Below are 18,898 nucleotides of genomic sequence, written 5' to 3' on the forward strand. Positions count from 1 at the left end.
AATATAAAATTACATATGCTGTGATAGAAGATCTTATTATGTCACCTACAGCTGAAATGACCGATTATTCCATCAACAGAAAAAAGTTTTTGCAACTGTTTTTGATCAATTGACTTTAAGAAAAAATGCCAAAATTCTGTTGTTACAGATTCTCATGTCTATACAGTATTCCTGATTAGTAAACTGAACTGGGTTTTGGAATATTGGTCAGACAAAACAAGACAAATGAAGCCATCACCTTGGCCTTTCTTTTTAAATTTTTGTGGTATTTTATTGACCCGATTAATGGACAAAATAATAAATTTTGTAAAATGAGAAGTGAAGAGTTAAAATACGTGTTAACTTGCTGTCATCAGTTCTACCGTCTCACCCATCACCTTATTAACAGTGCAGACACTGCGCACAGAGTGCAGACTGTCTGACATGTGAGAGCGGAGCTGCAGCTGGGTTTAAGCACGTCGTAAAATACAGTTCCACAGGAAACAACTCTCTTGAGCAAAAATACACCCAAACATTGCCACACATTATGGTCTGCTTTGGCTCATTGCTGGGTTTATTTAGTGTGTGTGTGTGTGTGTGTGTTTGCATTAATGCGTGTTTTAGTCAGTATTTAGATTCTCTCTGATTTAGATTCCAGCTGAACATTTTCAAGCATACACAAGGAGTGCAAGAGATGCTGCTGAAAGCTCTAGATGTTTGACATTTCATGTGTTTTGAAGCCTAACCAGGGGGGCTAAAGGTGAGATGTTTTTTTGGTGAGGTGTCGACCTTTTTTTCTGAGAAAGTAAACTTCAAGCAAGTCATTTAAAGCCCCCTCATCTTCCCCTCTAAGCGGATAGCACTCTGACTTCCAAGCAGATAGGGCTGTGGTTAAGAAGATATGGCAAGTGTGTTAATAAGTGTGTGTGTGTGTGTGTGTGTGTTTGTTTTTGGGTCAACATTCAGTGGCAGGTTTTTGGGGGTAGTGGAGATCTGGGCTCAGAGGAAAAGACACAGAAGTTTGAAGGTTTTAACTCTGTGCTAAATGCTGCACCGAGGCTCTAGGATGTATTTGTAATATTTTTATTCTGTCTATCCACATGTCTGCAACTGTGTTTCTAAGACAGTCAGCGTGTTGCTCACCCTCGCTGTCTCTGTTATGGAATCTACTCTTATATAAGGGTTCCCAATTTTGAATGGGTTTCAACGCAGTCAGCTGCACCCAAACCACCAGTGACTACCTTCTCTTTGTCACACATGAGCACTGACACACTAATCGCTCTGTCATGGAAAGACCGCTGTGGCATTTGTTACATTTGAACCAAACGACAGTTCAGATTGCCTGTACGGAGATGCAATATTGTGCTCCTACATGCTCATTAACCATTCACGTCCCATGTCAGATAGGATCTTCAAGGGCTCTAATATCCTGTTGCGACATCCTGGTGAAGCGGATGAACTTTAGTGCATGTGTTTTTGTGCAAGTGCGACTGTGTGTGTGTGTGTGTGTGTGTGTGTGTGCGCGTGCTCGCAAAGTACGTGGATGCACATTTGTGTGTTTTAGCGTGTGTTTGTTGGCCCTGTCCAGATGTGCAGGAACGGCTGTGTGTTGTAATGCTTCCTGTTTTGCAAACTGTCTGAGGTCAGCAGAGGGCTGTGATGCTAGGCTGGAGTGGAGACAGAGGGCAGAAAGAGAGCAGGCAAGGAATATTGTACTACTGAATGGTTGTGTTAAACTAAATACAAATGAATGAACCGTTTTAGCAGCTTAGCAGGTTCATATACACATTGTGACAGGTCTGCTCTATCACATACTCTTCCTTTGTCTCACCTTCTAATTTTTTCATGCCATGCCCTTAAGAAACCTTCTCAAAAAGACTTAAAAGACAGTAAAAACTTAAACAATAACAAAAACCACAAAGGTTTTACAAGCATCCTGTTTGTGTGCGTGTTTGTCAGGAATGCTGTAAATGATTGTCTTTGTTGCAGACAAGTAGCCGCTTTTGGAAGTGTATGGTTATTTTAAAGACTTGCACACATCACTGGAGGTACAGCCGTTTCATGATGTGGGAGCAGCGATGCTCAACCACACACATCTATTATGCGATAAGGGTACTGTAGCCCAAGGAGTGTTACGGTGACACTAACATATGTGCACACACACGTGGACAGGACAGGGACAAATGAACTCCGGAGGGAAAGAAGGAAAAAATAGAAACAGGAGCCATTTCTCAAACCGTTCATTCGTATTCTAAAAATCCGAAACTCTTGCTGGTAAAGATGCACACTTATGTGCGGGCATGAACACACATTTACAACCACTACACTGAAACACACTTGTCAAAGAAGGATGCACAAACACATGCACAACCATACACACACAATGGAAGACTACTCCTGCAAGGACCAAGCCATTAGTGTGTCTTTGGGGAGTTTTTTCTTTCTAATGGAGAGAAGTGACCAAACAGAGGAAACCAAGTGGACAGCAGTTTGGCTCCCTTATTTATTTTTTTTTCGCTCACTTCCCTCAGCATTTTTTAGACTTACTTACGTCCTGCATTTGACCATCAATCTTGAGCACCACATAAACATCTGTAGCTCTGTAACGTTGCTGTTAATTCAAAGGCTAGCAACTCTGTTTAATGGGCTTGTAACCAGAGCACACACAGAAAAGGGCAGCGCTTTTCTTTAGATTTGTTTTGTCTCGCCATCTGTACTCTTGTCGTCATGTGGTAGGCAGAATATTTTACAATAAAATAAAATGGCTTCTTTCTTTCATCCTTTACACATCCAACTTTCTGTTTTACTTTAAGTATCTCCGTCTCTTTGTTTTGTCTGAGAGCAGACCCACTTTAGGATGCAGAGGTTGTCCGGCACATGCATTACATGCATTGCACTTAAAATAACACTCTACCTCTCACTTGCTGACTCTCATTTCCAGAGTGGGCCATTATGAATGGCTCCTCAGCTAGTTTCACAGCCTCTTCAGAGCTGGAGTGTGTGTTCACTAGTCTATTGAGAAGGGGCAGGTGGAGTGCACCATCCCAGTTCATACATACACACAAGCACGTGTACACACACTCAGTTTGAACCAGATCAGTGTAATTCATCTGCACCCCTGGGGAGCTGCCACGGCTGACAGGGATATTTGCATCCCTAATTCCCCTACCACCACACCCCCTCCCCATGCCAGCTGGGACCACCGGGGCCAGGGCAGAGGCAGGGCAGGAAGTCTTTTACAGACGTGCACTCCACACGCACATACATACACACCGGCAAATGCACAATCATGCAGACCGTATCTAATCAATTTGACGCCAATGTTAAACAAAGCTCACGTTTAGGGTAATTAAAATTCCCCAATTAAAGGCTGCATGTGTGTGCGTGTGCCTGAGTGTGTGCCAGACTTTGTCTGTGTTTGAATATTTTCGGGATCCTTTGTTCCTTCTAAACCTTTGTATGAACAGATTACAAAAGTGTAACATTTTAAAGCTGAAAAGTGTCTCTTTTTTGCTTGATTTTCCATACTATGCTGCACTACCTAGCAGAACAAAGTAGTTCTATTTTTGTAGATATTTTTTGTTATGAAGCATTTGCACTGTCTGAATGTGTGTGTGTGTGTGTGTGTGTGTGTGTGTGTGTGTGTGTGTGTGTGTGTGTGTGTGTGTGTGTGTGTGTGTGTGAGCGTCAGAAAGTCGGATAACAATGACTTCATCTCTCCACTGAGCTGCCTGTCCCCAGGGCTGCCTAATCAATTGTCTATGTGGCCGTTCTCTTTAGGAAAAATCAATCCAGCTTCATAAATCTGGTCTGGTGTAAGTGTTCCTCAGTGTGTTAGTGAGTATGTGCATGTGAGTAGACCCACTGTGCATATACATATGGTGTATATGAGCACAGTGTTTAGTCTGCAATTGTTGTTGAGATTGACACCTCTGGCAGCTCATGATTTGCCCTCCTCGCTCATTAGAATGGCCTCTCCCCCTTCACCTCCACACTAGCCAGCTGGACTGAGTCATAGGAGGGGTGGTGGGAACGGGGTGAGTTTGTGTGTTGTTTGTGGTGGTGTAGATTTCTTCACTATATGTTGTTGAGAGATTTGTCATTAACATGCTCTCACAATTACTATGTTCCCTATCTTAAGTAAGTGTGTTTACATGCTATCATTTGCTGATGAGCACAAAACACAAAGCACAGCTGAGGCTGATGGAAATTTCATTATATTTTTGCAGGTCATAAATAAAAGCATTCGACAAAATGAAATTTTGACCTGATGATGGCACTAGAAAAGTTACAGGAATACCAAAGTAAACATGTGGACGCATTTTCATACATAGAAATCCATCAAAAAGTTGCTGTGACATTTCACTTAAAACCACACGTGAAGGATAAAATCTGGGTGTGGAAAGTAAAAGTAAAAGTTTGTAAACCAAGCCCTCCCTCATTTACCACCACTGAGGTGCCCTTGAGCAAGGCCTATAACCCTAACAGATCCAGTGGACCAGCAGACCAGGCTGCGGTTGTACTGGGCAGCTTCCAGGTGTGAATGTGTAACAGTGTGAATGTGATCAGGGCCTTCCTGCAAATGAGAGGTTGCTCTCAGTGAAGCTTCCTGAATAAATAAAGGTAAAATAAAAAAAATTAAAAAAGCTCATGGTGGAACTAGAGGAAAAACCAGGGGATCACCAGTCATGAGGATTCATCTTCTGGGCACCATAATTCCATGGTCATCTTTCTAATAGCTGTCAAGATATTTCACTGTCAATCTGCTGGTGGCACTGGAGAAAACCTCTTCACATCAAGGACTCCTAAATTAGACTACGGCCCCCCATTTGATAAGATTTTGTCCCAGGGTCGCCCAACTGACAGGATTTTTACTTTTTGATGTTTTATTACAGAAAGTGTATAAAACTCATGACCCAAGTAGTCATACCTTCTGCCGTTATGTTATTTATGGATGGAATTATATAATAAAGTATTGCCCTTCTTGCTGGGGACTCCCTGGAACCCCCTCAAGGATCCCTGGGAGTCTCTGGACCCCACTTTGAGAACGGCTGCGATACAGGGAAATGTCAGGGATCACTAAAGTCATTAGGATTCATTTGACAGAGAATATCTGTACACAATTACACAACAATCCATCTAATGGTGTTTAGACCCAAGTGGTGCACATAGCTACACCCTGTTTACTGTTTTTCTTGCAATTTTAAAAACAAATATTTTGTTTTCATTTGACAAGAATGACTTGACACAGTCATGGTTGTAAAAGTACACTTTTATTTTAGAATTTATATTTTAGTCTTACCCTGTCCCTAGGTTATAGTAAATCTCTTGCTGTGCTCATTTGGGAGTCAGCTGGCCAGTTCTAATGGTCTATTGAACTGAACCTCAGGGGTGAACAGACTGTCCCATATCTTACCACCAACTCTTTTATCGACACCCCCCCCCCCCCCCCCCCATCACACATAAATACAATGGCAGGCAACTGTTTGTTCCTCAGCATGAAAACAGGGTGTCTGTATCACTAAGTGGTTGAGCCATTTGGGTGTTGTGATTACATCCAGTCTTTCAGCCCTCTGGAGGAGTTGTCTAAACACACACACACACACACACACACACACACACACACACACGTATGAAACAGCAGTCTGGCTGGATGACCCAGCATGATTCTACGTAGCCCGATCTGAGCAGATTACTGCATATTAGGATAGGGGCGAAACAAATGCCAACGTGTCCCCTGGTGGGTTTAAATGAGAAAGGCTTGCGGTTTATTCTGCTGTGGAGAGAGCAGGGGGCAAAGGGGCACAGTGCAATGAGCAGGCACAGGGGCATTGTGACAGAGGGTGGATGGAGGGAAAGAGGGACCCAGGCAGACAGAGAAAGGAGGATAAGACCTGTATAGTCTTAATGATCTCTCTCTCTGTTGTTTTGTCCGTCTGAATGCCATCATATTTAATTTAGTTTGCCCCACTGCCATCTGGAAAAACAACTGCGCGTACACTGCCACTATTACCTCTGTCATATGTTTTTCTTGTGAGATTCTCTAGTTTCATTATTGTAGCCTGTTCCCCTGTTGCAGATTTATGTTTCAGGCTTTGTTTACATGATTAGTTGTAATCCTAGATTTTGGTGACTCGGTGCAGGGACTAACATAATATGTTTAGCAGTAGAGTATATGATTGTCTGTCTGCATGGTTAGTTGCAAGCACACCCAATAGAGGATAAAACCATGACCCTCATTTATTAACTCATATTTGCCCATATTTCATAGTGTATTTGTTATTATTAACTCCACGTGCATTTGCATATATATATATATATTTGTAAATGTTTGAACAAGTAGGCAGTGTTTGTGTCTAATATATACTAAAAATATCCGTCTGTGTGTGTGTGTGTGTTTGTGTGCACGCATGTGTGTATACACCCCCCCCCTGCAGACCCGGAGTCCCAGAGGAAGAGGACCGTGCAAAATGTTCTGGACCTTCGACAGAACCTGGAGGAAACCATGACCAGCCTGAGAGGGGTGCAGCTCAGCCACAGGTCAGACACACACACACACACACACACACACACACACACACACAGGACTGGGTAGGATTGTACAATGGAAGCAAAAAGAAAAGACAAACAAAACAAACAAGCCAAGTAAATAAAAGATAGCAGTTGAGATGGGCAGAGTCTTATTGACATTGCTAACAGTGTGTTGGGGTGTGGTACGTAACTGCCTGTGGGCTCTCAGATCAATATCAGTATTCCTGATAGACCAGTAGCCATTAGTTTGTCATGTTCCGCCTGCTCTGCTCTCCCTCTGCGTTGGTTAATACGGAACTGAAGCGGGATTAGCTGAAAGCTGACTTCAAAGCCGACCCTGCCAATGCACACTCACGACTCATAGTCATACGCACGACAAGACATGCGATAATGCTATGATCAAGTGTGTGGGAGCGTTTGTGTGTCCTACTCCTTCCTCTGCGTTGCGTCTTTCGTTGACTGATTCTGATTGCGTTGTCCTTGAGAGCTTCCCCTCTTGTCTGCCTGTCCATGCGTCTCCTGCCATCCTCTCTCGGTCCCACAGTGGGAGCTCCCTACATGAAAAGCAAATCAGCAGATGGTTCCCTGCTGGAATACATTTGCCATTCATACTTTTTATCGTACCGTAATAACCTTGAATCGCTCCCCGCCGTCCCCGAAGACATATTCTGCTTTGAGGCCTACAGGCTGTCCACAGACGTTTCCTGTGCAAACAAGATGTCATATTTCCTGTGAAAAAGAAGTGTTTAGAGCGTGAGATTTGCATGAATTAAACAAATGGACTGGTGAGCCAGCAAATTGTTTTGTCTACACATATTTTCCCTGATATATACTGTATGCATAACAAGCAGAAAGCCTTTGAAAATCCATTTTAACAAGATGTGTGGCATCCTCTCTGTCATCCCCTCTCGACTTCTTTCGTGCCTGTTTTTTATGTCAGCAGTTAAGCATTTCGTGTGAAAATGTGTCCATTGATGGTTTTGGTGGAGATGATTCTGTATCCCGCAGACAAGATTAATTTTAATGTAGCAGTCAAATGCACGCACTGTCACACATTTTGAGAGCCAGTGACTTTTAATATGCTAATGTTCATCATTCTCACCCCAGACACTAAGCGGTGATGTGCTGTGCTGCTTTAGCACAGGCAATGCATGATATTGTGACGCTAGTGATGCTGATATTTGTAGAGTCACACAAATATGCGCCCCGTAGAATGTGACATTGCCATGCAGTTTCAAGCAGAGCGCTGAGAGACATAAAGGCATGTTTGCTGACAGGAAAAAAACATGAAAACACACACATGCACAAAAATTACCTATGCATGTGTACAAATATACAAAGGCACGCACGCAGATACATGGAAACCAACTAATCCCTAAGCCCTTTTAAAATCAGTATAGGCTTTTCACACTGAAGTCCCACTGAGGGAAGAGGATGCAGGGTGGGGAGAGGAGGAAAGATGATTGGATGGAGTTCTTAAGCTCTTCTGAAATGACTGACGTTCACTTCCTGTCTGTTAAAACTGTGACCGAACTGTTCAACCCTTTTGGGTAGCGCAGTATTTGTTATTTTGACCACCTAAAACGTGTCCTCTTTCTCATTCCACAGCTGTGTGGAGGGGACCATGTGCTACGACAGCGACGAAGCTGCTGCGTTCTCGATTTCCAGTCTATCAAATCGCTCCTCTCCGCTTTCGTGGCGCCAGGGTCAAGCCAGCCCCCGTCTACAGGCCGGTGACGCTCCGTCCACAGGTAACACCCAGTTAGACGTCCCCCTCCGGATCAGCCACACATCTCGTATCCAGCTCATCGAAGCACTGGACGACTCGGATCCGGCCCTCCTGAAGGGAGATTACCTCAGCAACAGCAACCTCGACAGGAAGAGCCCAGACGAGGATGATGAAGAGGATGATGATGATGATATTGATGATCTGGGGAATGGGTAAGTTGTGTTTTTCCCCTGCTTCACAAACCCCAGCAGTATAAAGAATATCTTATGACCTCATGACGCTGCAGGCTGCAGGAACCGGGACATTTGTATCTCATTACTTTAGCATTGCTTGCGATGTGAATCCCGCCACCTGCCAACTGTTACAACCCCACAGCTGCAGTCTGACCTCTAGTTAGTGGTTTACAAGCATAACAAGCCTTGATCAGCCGCTCTATAATACATCAGAAGTCCCCCTCATGGTCTATGCCTTGACACTGGCAGCTGTAGCTCCCCTGATGTAGCTGGCTCTGCCATAGTCAGAAAACAGCCCTCTGGCAGAGTCCGGGAATGATGTCACAGTCATCGAGCCCCCTTGCAGAGATCATCCTGTCCAATTCAGCTGTGAACCTGCCGGCTTTGCCAGCAGGCTTCCATGTGGAGGACCCCTCGCAGCGTTGGCTCACCGGAGCCCCCTGGCAGAGCTAGAATGCAGATGTCTTTGGAAAATCGGTAACTTATTCTGCCTAGCCAATGTAGGATCAGTCAGAGCTGTCTAGGTCAGAGTGAGTTTTGTTTTTAACTAGCCACGGAGTTCTTGGATCAAAGATTTAATGCTGAAATCACATCGGAAAACTAAACCAGAACTATTTCAGCTTGGCTTATCAGTAATGTTCATCAGGCGTGTTTTTCTGTGTTGTGTAGTGGTTGTTACCCAGGTGCGGTATGTTTTTGAAGCTTTGTTCTCTCCTTTAATTGCAAATTCTTCGAAGGTATTTTTTCTCACATCACACACACACACTTTTCTGTTCATTTCACAAACACAGCTGGCTGTCTCCACGTGGCCTGAGGCCTCTTTCCTGGAAAGAGAGTCTCTAATTTTATTTGTTATCTGCTATCAAACAGACTAGAGAGGAATAATCCCAATCATGTTGGTGTGACCGGGTGTTATTGATGACAGCAACATGATGATCCAAAAAGATTGCGTGCTGTGCCTACAGTATGTGAACACTGCTTTTCTTTGACAACTATCAGAAGGGACAGGTCACGAGAGAGAGCATGTTCGTAGCTGCTCTTAGTGTTTTTTAATTGTTATTCAGTAAATCGAAACATTCCCTTGTGACTTGACGACAAATCGAGAAGAAGGACTTTGATGAATTAAGTTTCCCATCAATAGACAAATAGAAGAAATTAAATTCAGAGATCTATGGAAGAATGATCTAAACTGTGTTCCCTTGACTTCCTTGGTTAGTTTTGGATAACTTGCAGCCCGTGTCCCAATATGGGGACTTATGACACAACAAATTTAACTCACTTGCACACACAGCATCATGTTTCACTGACCAACTCTAAGCATAGCGAAGAAAAACACATTATCTCATTGTAAACTATGATTCTGGCAGCGTGTGTGTGTGTGTGTGTGTGTGTGTGTGTGTGTGTGTGTGTGTGTGTGTGTGTGTGTGTGTGTGTGTTAAGTTGCGGAGCTCAGCCAAACTTAAAAAATTCCTCCACTGGCCTCAGCTTGACATCTCCATGGTAACCACAAAAATGCACCCCCAGTCACCAGGAAATCAATTGCAACACAGTTCAGGTCCCTGTAGCGTTATTGTGTATCTGGTCACGGCCTCCAATTAGTGGTTGTACAGGTTTATATTGTGCTTTGTGTGAGGAGGCAAAACAAAAGGCAACATTCGTTGGCTGGCTAAAGGAAAGCGATTGAGAAAGAGAGAGAGTGACTGACAGGCTAACAGACAGACAGAAAAAAGGAAAATGCAGTTGTTGTTTTTTTAATCAAAAAAACTGATAAAAACTGTGACTGAGTTAATTAAGATTTTAAAGGGACTATATGTAAGTTTTTGATTTTAATAAATCAAATTTTCATTGCCTTATTGTCAATGGGCTCAAAACTCACACTGTTTTCTCCGTTGCTTGCATCAGCCACTATTCTGCTCGGATTCAGCTCTGTGCGCGCTCCCGAGCCTCTCTCGTACTACAGCGACAACACGGCAGCTAACAACATGCAGTCCACTAACACCATCAAACAACCGGCTCACAGCAAAACACAGGCTCCACGTAAGGATAGAAAACAACAAAGTTTTATGTGCTGAAGCCCATCAGACCAAAAAGGTTCAGAAGATATCGAGTAAGAACAAAGTGAGCATTAGTAAAGCTGGAGAAACACAGAGAAAGTCACGTCAGCTCGCCGGCTAACGCCGGTGCAAAGTTATATCGCTTTCCACATTACTTCCCTAACTAATGTGACCCATGTTACTATCCTGTGTACCACTGTTGATTTAGCCTGCAAGAAAGGATGTAACAGTAAAAAGAAAATGTGGAGCAATTTGTTTACTATCCTATAGTGATGCAGCCAGGAGCAGCCAGCTAACGCTACAGTAGCTTGGACCTGCTGCTGTTTGCTTTGTAATGTTCAGTTTAGGTTTATTGTGGTTTTACCAATACTCATTACATTACATTGCTTGTCCACCTCTCCGTGATTGTAACAACTGTGACCCACATAATATACAATACTGCAACTTCACAGCCACAACAACCCAGAGGAAGAGCCATGCACTAACACTACAGTAAAGTTACTTACTGCGGTCTTATTATTATAAGGTTTGACACAGTCTCGTTATAATATTCAGTCCAGCTCACTAACCGTTTCGTTATCATCCAAAACATTTAGCTGTGCTGACATTGCTAAGCCTCCGGTGAAAGATACATTAGTTACTGAAAGCACCAGGCGAGCTAACGATGTAGCATGTCGGCTAAATGCAGTAAATGTACCGTGATCATGTAACCAGCATGGATTAGTTCCACCTGCAGCTGATAAAACTATTACTGTAACGTTGCAGTAGAGGTTTACCTGAGTTTCCAGTATATTGTGTGAAGTTGTCTCCCTGCCTGTCTATAGCCGCTGTCGCCTTTTTTACGGGAGGATTATGCCAATATGTGGCTGGATGCGCTGAATGAAATAATGCTTCGGAGCCGGTGTTGATCTGCCTGTCAGACGGGAACGCTGAAGTAACAGAGCCTGAACATGTCTGAGTGAAAAGCCACAGCCTGCATGCTGGTGTTCCTGCATTTATTGTAGGATTTCTGTATGAAAAGCGGTTGTGTTTCGGATTATGCTTGCTCATGAGTTCAAGTGACCACGCTCACGGGCACATGCCTGGTAGTAACCTTAAAACCGCACTGCTAGTGGCCGCTGGAAACTCCATAATGCCCCTTTAAAGTAAATGTATTTGTCATCTTTAAAGATCCACTAGGCAAGAGTTAGGCAAGGGGTGGAATATTGTGAACATGAATACAAATAAAAAAAACGTTAATTCTATAAAACGTCCACAAATAGTGAAATCATCTTTAAGCTGTTTGTTTTACCCTACCAACACTCCAAAACCCAAGCAAAAGAAACTCAATTTACTGTTATAGAAAACAGAGAAAAGCAGCAAATCCTCACATTTGTTAAACAATTGATCTATTATTAAAATGTTTTTTTGTTCATTTACTAACATCTTTATCAACTTTTCATTTTGGTTTTCATTGAACAATTTATATGGTCATTTCGAGTGTGTGCTGTGGTGCGGCTCCTGCTGCTTTACCACTAGAGGGCAGGCAAGTGCTGCTGTTTCCTCTTTCCTTGCTGCTTTCCACTCTATCAACATGAAGTAGAAGCATGCTGGATTACTCCCCCATCTCATAATTTATTACACATACTCATCCATTATACATGGAGGCACTTCCCCGTCATACAGAGGTCACGCTACACTACCATATCTCATCCCAGTATATATAATACATAGGATTTCCCCACATACATTATCCGTCACAAACACGCACAAGTTCTTTGTTTGGGTTATGTAGTCCTCATCTCTTTGTTCTGTTATATTGTGAGGAAACAGTGTCCTAAAATATTGGAATGTGTCCATTAACCTATATATGGGTGAGCAGGATTTGACTCATAGTGGGTTTCACTGTGACTCACTTCAGTTATAGTGTATAGGCATGACCCACATTCATATACGTACATAAGTTAACTGTTACCTGCCTGACACACAGACCCCATACGCTCACACACACAGTGAGAGAGTCAGGACCCCTTGTGTCACTTATCCTGTGCTTTTCTACCCTGGGCCTCTGCTTGTCTGATGAGTACCCCACACTCTCACTCACACACATCATCCTCACCGGGAAGCAGCAGAAAGAGGGACGATGAGGAGGAAATTCCCTATATTGTGTGTGAACGTAAACAATAATGAGGTGTTTTAGAGGTTAGGTTAGGACTTAAATCTGCATTAATCAGCCAATCAATGAATCAAAGTTTGCAAAAAACAGGTGAAGAAACCCTAGCAAGCTAAAGACCCAGATGTTTTTCTTAGGAGTCGGTGGAGATAAACAGACATACTAGGCCAGACACATAGGAACACCATTTATGTTGATAAATCCAAATTCTTTCACAGATGTAGTGGTTTGTTTACACTGTCACTGGGGTGAAATTAATTTCAGTTTCTTCTACATTTTCTTTACCTTGGGGTTTGCTACGTATGACCCTGCTTCCTAGTTGACACGTATGTCATACCTTCCGTCGGTACAAGTATAAAAGAAACATGCAAACATCCTAACATTCCATATATCTGCGCTTATGTGTAGCCCACAGAAGCATAATTCCAGTTTAAGAAGGCATTTGTTTTAAAATGATAGCTATAACAACTTTATATGGTGATACAATGTCAGGGCTACGTGTATATTGCCGTTTGGCAGTTTTTCTGCCTCCTAGTGACTAAAAAATGATGAGTGAAACTTTAAATAAGTGTTCATAGGACAGTGTACAATCTGTATCCCTCAACAACCTCCATTTGTAACCAGCTGGAACTGTATCACCTCACATCTATCACACCTTCCATGTTCCTCCCGCTTCCAAAAGGTTGGATGCCTTTGATTGACACAAACAGTACACATTTTCATAATAGAGACAAGCAAGCTGTCCACTGTGTAGAGAAGTGCTAACACCACAAAGCACAACAGGATAAATGCTATGCTTTGTCATTAGCTTGTTTCTCTTCAGATCAACACTTGTCAGTCTTGTTGAGTGTGTGAATGTATGAAGGAAGGTAATTGGGAGCATCTTGAAATATACATGTGCAAAAGATGTCATGCTCAGGAAGGGAAAGTAAACCTACACAAATCATAAGGGCTACTTAGAATACGTGTCTGAGCCTCATCTGGGCCTTGATAGCCCGTATTGATTGCTATTGTTGTTGTTTGAGCGGTGATAATGGGCTCGACGTGCACATACACACGTGCCGGAAATTGGATGGGCGTGTGGCTTGTTTTCCGCCCTGCTGGGCGCAGACGCTTTTTGTTTCTGGATGGAAGAGCTCCTGTCCTCAGCGACCTCCCATTAGTAAACGCACAGTCTCCATGGTTACGAGACAAGCTAGTTCGCTGCACTAAATGTCTGAATTATGAAAACATTTGTTTTGGACAAACACAAACACACACACACTCCCTGTGACTTGCTAGAGTCAGCTGGTTTAAGTGTTTTGACTTTGTGCCGTCTGCTTTCTAGAAAAGCAGAAGTGAGTTGGTTGCTCTTAGAGTCAGTACAGGGAACTGAAACAGAAAGAGGAATGTTTAAATAGAGAAGCAATCTGTTTTGAACACAAAAGCTTCCTGGAATAAACTTTAATTTCAGTTACTTCAACCTCCTGCCTGCCACTAAATGTTTGGTGTGATTAAGACGGATGTCATTATCCGCCCCTTAACTGATGGCTAGCCCTGGCTGTGTCCACTGAGGTGTGTGTGTGTGTGTGTGTGTGTGTGTGTGTGTGTGTGTGTGTGTGTGCATGTGTGTGTGTGTATGTGCGTGTGTGCGTGCGTGTGTGGTTGGGTGTAGAGAGCAGTGTTATTTCTTTCAGGTCAAGCTCAATCCTGCTGTACTATGACCCCATCTACTGGCCAAAAACTGGAACCTCTTACACACACACACACACACACACACGCGCGTATGCACAAGCACAAACACACACACAGAACCTAATGCAGCCTGACACATCTGATTAATGAATTCCTCTTCCCACATCTGGATCTGATTTACGTTACAGGTGATGGATCCACTCACTCACACTCTCTCTTTCTCCCTCCCTCACACTGAGACACACAAACACACACACACACCTCCTCCTGATGTGATCCTCTGTGGACACAGCCAGGGCTTCCCTCTTGCTAAGAGCCAGATCTTTACACTATGACTCATACCGCGGTCCAGTTACAGACCCCCTCCCAAAAAAACAGCACAGCACTCTCCCCCTGACCTAGACATAGTCACAACATGGGCTGAGATCAAAATGGGCTCATGCTCATTTGGGGGGGGGGGGGGGGGGTCTACCAGTATTTCTGCATGTTTAGTCTATTGGTTCCATGTTATGAAAATCAATTGGCATTAGGCTTGTTCCGATTGGCGATTGGATTGCTTATCAACGATAACTACCTCAATATCAGAACTAAGGTGACATAAAAACAGTCTCTAGAATCTGCACCACACTGCAGTGTTTCCCATTCATTGATTTATTTGTGGTGACAGGATACGCCACAATATCAACGCTGACCGCCACGTGTACTATTTAATATGAGTAAAATCATAGATTCACTCAGCACCTCCGCTGGCTCACCGTGTGTTTATAGAAAAACTAATGCATTCAGGTTAACTCTGAGAAGTTATCTATCTATTTTCTTAACACAATGCTGTCAATGTCGGAGAGCCACCTTCAAAGAAGTTGCACCCTCCTCCTCACCGCCGCACGCGCACAGCGCCACAGTAACACTGTAATTTTGTGGGAAACACTGCACTGTGCATTTACAGATGTTTCTGGTGGTTTCTCTTAAAGCTTTCTTCCATCCTGGCATTTGACTGACTTGCTGCAGCATAACACCGCCCCCTGGCGATCAGATGGCGAATAGTGATCTCAAGTAGCCATGATCAGACGAGATGAAAATGGAGACGGTCGCCTAACCTTAATTGGCATGTTCTTGAAAGCTGTATAATGCATCACAGTAAATGTGAAGTCTACATTAATTTTCAATGTAAGTTAAATAGTTGTGGTGAGGTTTTTCCTAAAGGTGATTTTTTTTATTTTTTGGCGATTTTCACTTTATTTAATAGTAATAATAGAGAGAGACCAGAAAGGCAGGGGAGAGAGAAGGATGACATGCAGCAAAGGGCCCGGGTAGGATTAGAAACCACGCTGCTGGGGTATGGACTCCAGGTGAGCTACCGCCACAAGAAAACAGGCTTTTTTAAATTAATCTGGACTTAGATTGTATTACTATGTAACAATAATGAAAATGTGACAAACAAATGAATGCAAACTTGAAAACTGAATGCAAACTCTGAAGGATTACACGAGAAGAGTCAGCCTGTTTACTTTGATACTGTACGGAGATAAATAGTTTCCTGAAAAGTAATAAAAGACATATTTCAAATCAGGAAAGTTACAGCATGTATTGGAAAATGGTCTGTAGGATGATTTGTAGTAAAGGAAGTAAAAGCGGCAACAACAAAAAAACAACTGGTATGGTCCTTTAAGAAGAATAAAAAAAGGTTCTCTTTCTCCACTGCATGGTATCACAAAAATGTAAATTACTGCATCAAGATTTCTCCCTGTCCCATGTCTTTCTTTGTGTCTGTATGACATTATGTGTCAGAGACGATTCACATGAAAAGTTGATGAGAGGCAGATTGAGGTGGGGTTCAGTGGGGTGATGGGGCGTGTGTTGTTCTTGTCATCCACTACCTGCTCTTCTCTGGGCCCCTCCGGCTCTGTGCGGCACTCCTTTGGCTCTATCTGCTCAGTGCGGCGTGTAATCAATTACTTTTCCTGTCATTATGAGGGGAACTTGACTGAGTGGAGGAGTGCGCTTTTTCTTTGTTCCAGCACGTGTGGGCAAAACACTGGAGAGAACACCCATGGAGAACACACACACACACACAAACACTCACAGCCATTCACCATGATCACATGAGCATATATGAACAGTCACATGGAGAACACTTTACTTTCTGTAGCGTAGTCTAAATGCAGTTTGAGAGACATTTCAGTTCCATTTTGAGTTGACAAGACATGAAAACCATACTTAAAATATAGGATAATTGAATTTAGTTGATATCTGGTATATTGTAGTATATTGTTTATCTGCCTGGCTATTTTTCTCAGGGATGATGTAACCAGCTCCAACTGTAACAGCAGGACGCCTCTGATAAACAATAATGTCATTAATCTGTTTGTCTGCTAAAGTGGCACAAATACCCCCCCCCCACACACACACACACACACACACACACACACACACACACACACACACACACACACACACACACATGCACACATATACACATATAGAGGCGTACACACACATGCACACATATACACATATAGAGGCGTACACACACAAATACACAAACACATTAAAAGATTTAACAGAGAGTAGCATATGGGGCTACAGGGGGATTTGCAGTCCTGGAACCCCCCTGATACCTCCTGTTTAGTGAACAATGTCATTATGTACCTTTTTTATTCTCTTTTGTTTGCTGAGATTGTTTGAGTCACACAGTTTCATTATTAACCTACTTAATTCCCTATCTTTACAGTACATATTTTTCTTTTAGTCCAAACAAACAAGGAAAGGTCAATAAGCCTTTCTCGTAATTGTCAATTCATCCTCGGTGACTTTCACTGTTGCTAAAGAAAATATTTGCTGTACTACTTTTCTTTTCGTCACTCTCTTTTTCTGTCCATGTCTCCCTCTGTCTGCTACACACAAACACTAGTGTTAATGTCCAAGCTGACTGCAGTCAGTTGTTACAGGAATGCTTGACTTATGTCAAGGATATGTTTAGTTTGACTACGGGCCATTTCATTATTGTGAAACGTACTGATGTTGAGCAACAAACACGTGTTCTGGATCGGAGCTTGGGAACTCAGACAGATTTTTCCCACATCCTGCTTTGGAATGAAAGAAAAGTTTGGGAAAGTCAAGAAAGTCAGTCTGTCTTCTGCTTTCTTGTTGTCTTTTCACTGAACTTCTACAGCATATATATCATATTCCCAATATGACAATACTCTCTCTCTGGAAGGCCACCATGTCATTCAACTTCACCCAACGAAACGGCAAAACCACTGCCATAGTTAGTGTTGCCTGGACCCCCCCCCCCCCCCCCCCCCCCCCACTGAGACTTGGTAAATCTCTATGGACACGCTATGGCCTAATCCTCGCTAATCCCTGGCTTCCTCTTATGGCAGGGTTGAAAAAGAATAAGAGAACTCAGGCACTTGGTCAGCAGACTGCAAGGACAAGGTTATGTGGATGTGGGGGGTTAGGATGGCCAGGGTGTGTATGTGTGTGCGCATGTGGAGGACCCCCACATAGTTCAGAGGGATGTGTTACCATGTCAACAATATGAGCGTGCAAAGGAAATGAACAGAGTGTGTGCGTGGACTCAGCTTCTTAACGCAGAGAGGTTAAAGTGTCACGACTTTTGCTAACTTGACCGATTTCACCCCATTTCCTTGAAAGGAAAGAGACCAATCCTGCTCTTCCTGGAGATGTTTATTGTATTGACTTTGTTTTATTTTAATATGATATAATCCCACCTGACCTATAGAAGAGTTAAAAAGGAGGAAATGACCTGAAGACAAAAACTGATGGTGAACATATTGCTAAACCAACAAGCGTAGATATAAACCATATAGAGTGACATCATTCAGTCAACAAACCTTTGCTTTTAAGACTTTGAAGGAGCCACCGTGGAAGACAGTGGCGGTTGGTCAGCCCACTACTTAGATCCAGGCTGAAATATCTCAACAACTGTTTGATGGATTTGAAAGAGGGTTTGTAGATACATTCATGGTCCCCAGAGCATGTATCCTGCTGACTTTGGTGATTCTCTGACTTTATGTCTAGAATCACATTCACATTCATATTTGTGGTTTTGAGTGAAATGAAAACTACTGGATAGATCGCGGTGAAATTTGTTTGTTATAATTTCGGTGATCGCCTGACATTTCATCTAGTGCCATCAGTGAGTCTTGGTTTATCACCAAATTCCTGCAAAACTAATGACATCCCATCAAACCCAGCTATACTTATTGTTTAATGCTGTCTTAAACTAAGATGGATAACATGGAAAGCATTATGCATTCTAAACATTAGCATGTTGGCATTGTCAATTTGTACATTAGCATGCTAACGTTAGCATTTAGCTCAAGCCACCACTTTGCCCAAGTCCTACAGAGCCACAGGCATGGCTGTTGACGCTTAGCTTTTTTTATCTAATACTATTTCTAAAGTTAAGAACAGGGACACTGTTTCTGTAAAAATTAAGGAGGCGGCAGAAATCTCTGAGGTGGGTAGCTCAAATCCTGGGTAAATAAACAACAATAAGATCTAGACTCTCTGCATGGCT

General features: G+C 42.9%; 1 protein-coding gene across 10 annotated transcripts in view; it reads left to right on the forward strand.

Moving 5' to 3' along the window:
* Window positions 1–18,898, forward strand: part of LOC119905447 (neuron navigator 1-like) — a 96,024-nt gene that overhangs the window by 34,900 nt on the left and 42,226 nt on the right. For all 10 annotated transcript variants that reach the window (XM_038722493.1, XM_038722499.1, XM_038722497.1 and 7 more), the window contains 2 exons: window positions 6,417–6,519; window positions 8,119–8,451. In XM_038722493.1, the coding sequence (XP_038578421.1) occupies window positions 6,417–6,519; window positions 8,119–8,451 (436 nt within the window). The remainder of the gene's footprint in view (window positions 1–6,416; window positions 6,520–8,118; window positions 8,452–18,898) is intronic.

Source organism: Micropterus salmoides, unplaced genomic scaffold, assembly GCF_014851395.1.
Source record: "Micropterus salmoides isolate LMB-PRFRI ecotype aquatic unplaced genomic scaffold, ASM1485139v1 Ms_hic_scaffold_16, whole genome shotgun sequence".
Classification (NCBI taxonomy): domain Eukaryota; kingdom Metazoa; phylum Chordata; class Actinopteri; order Centrarchiformes; family Centrarchidae; genus Micropterus; species Micropterus salmoides.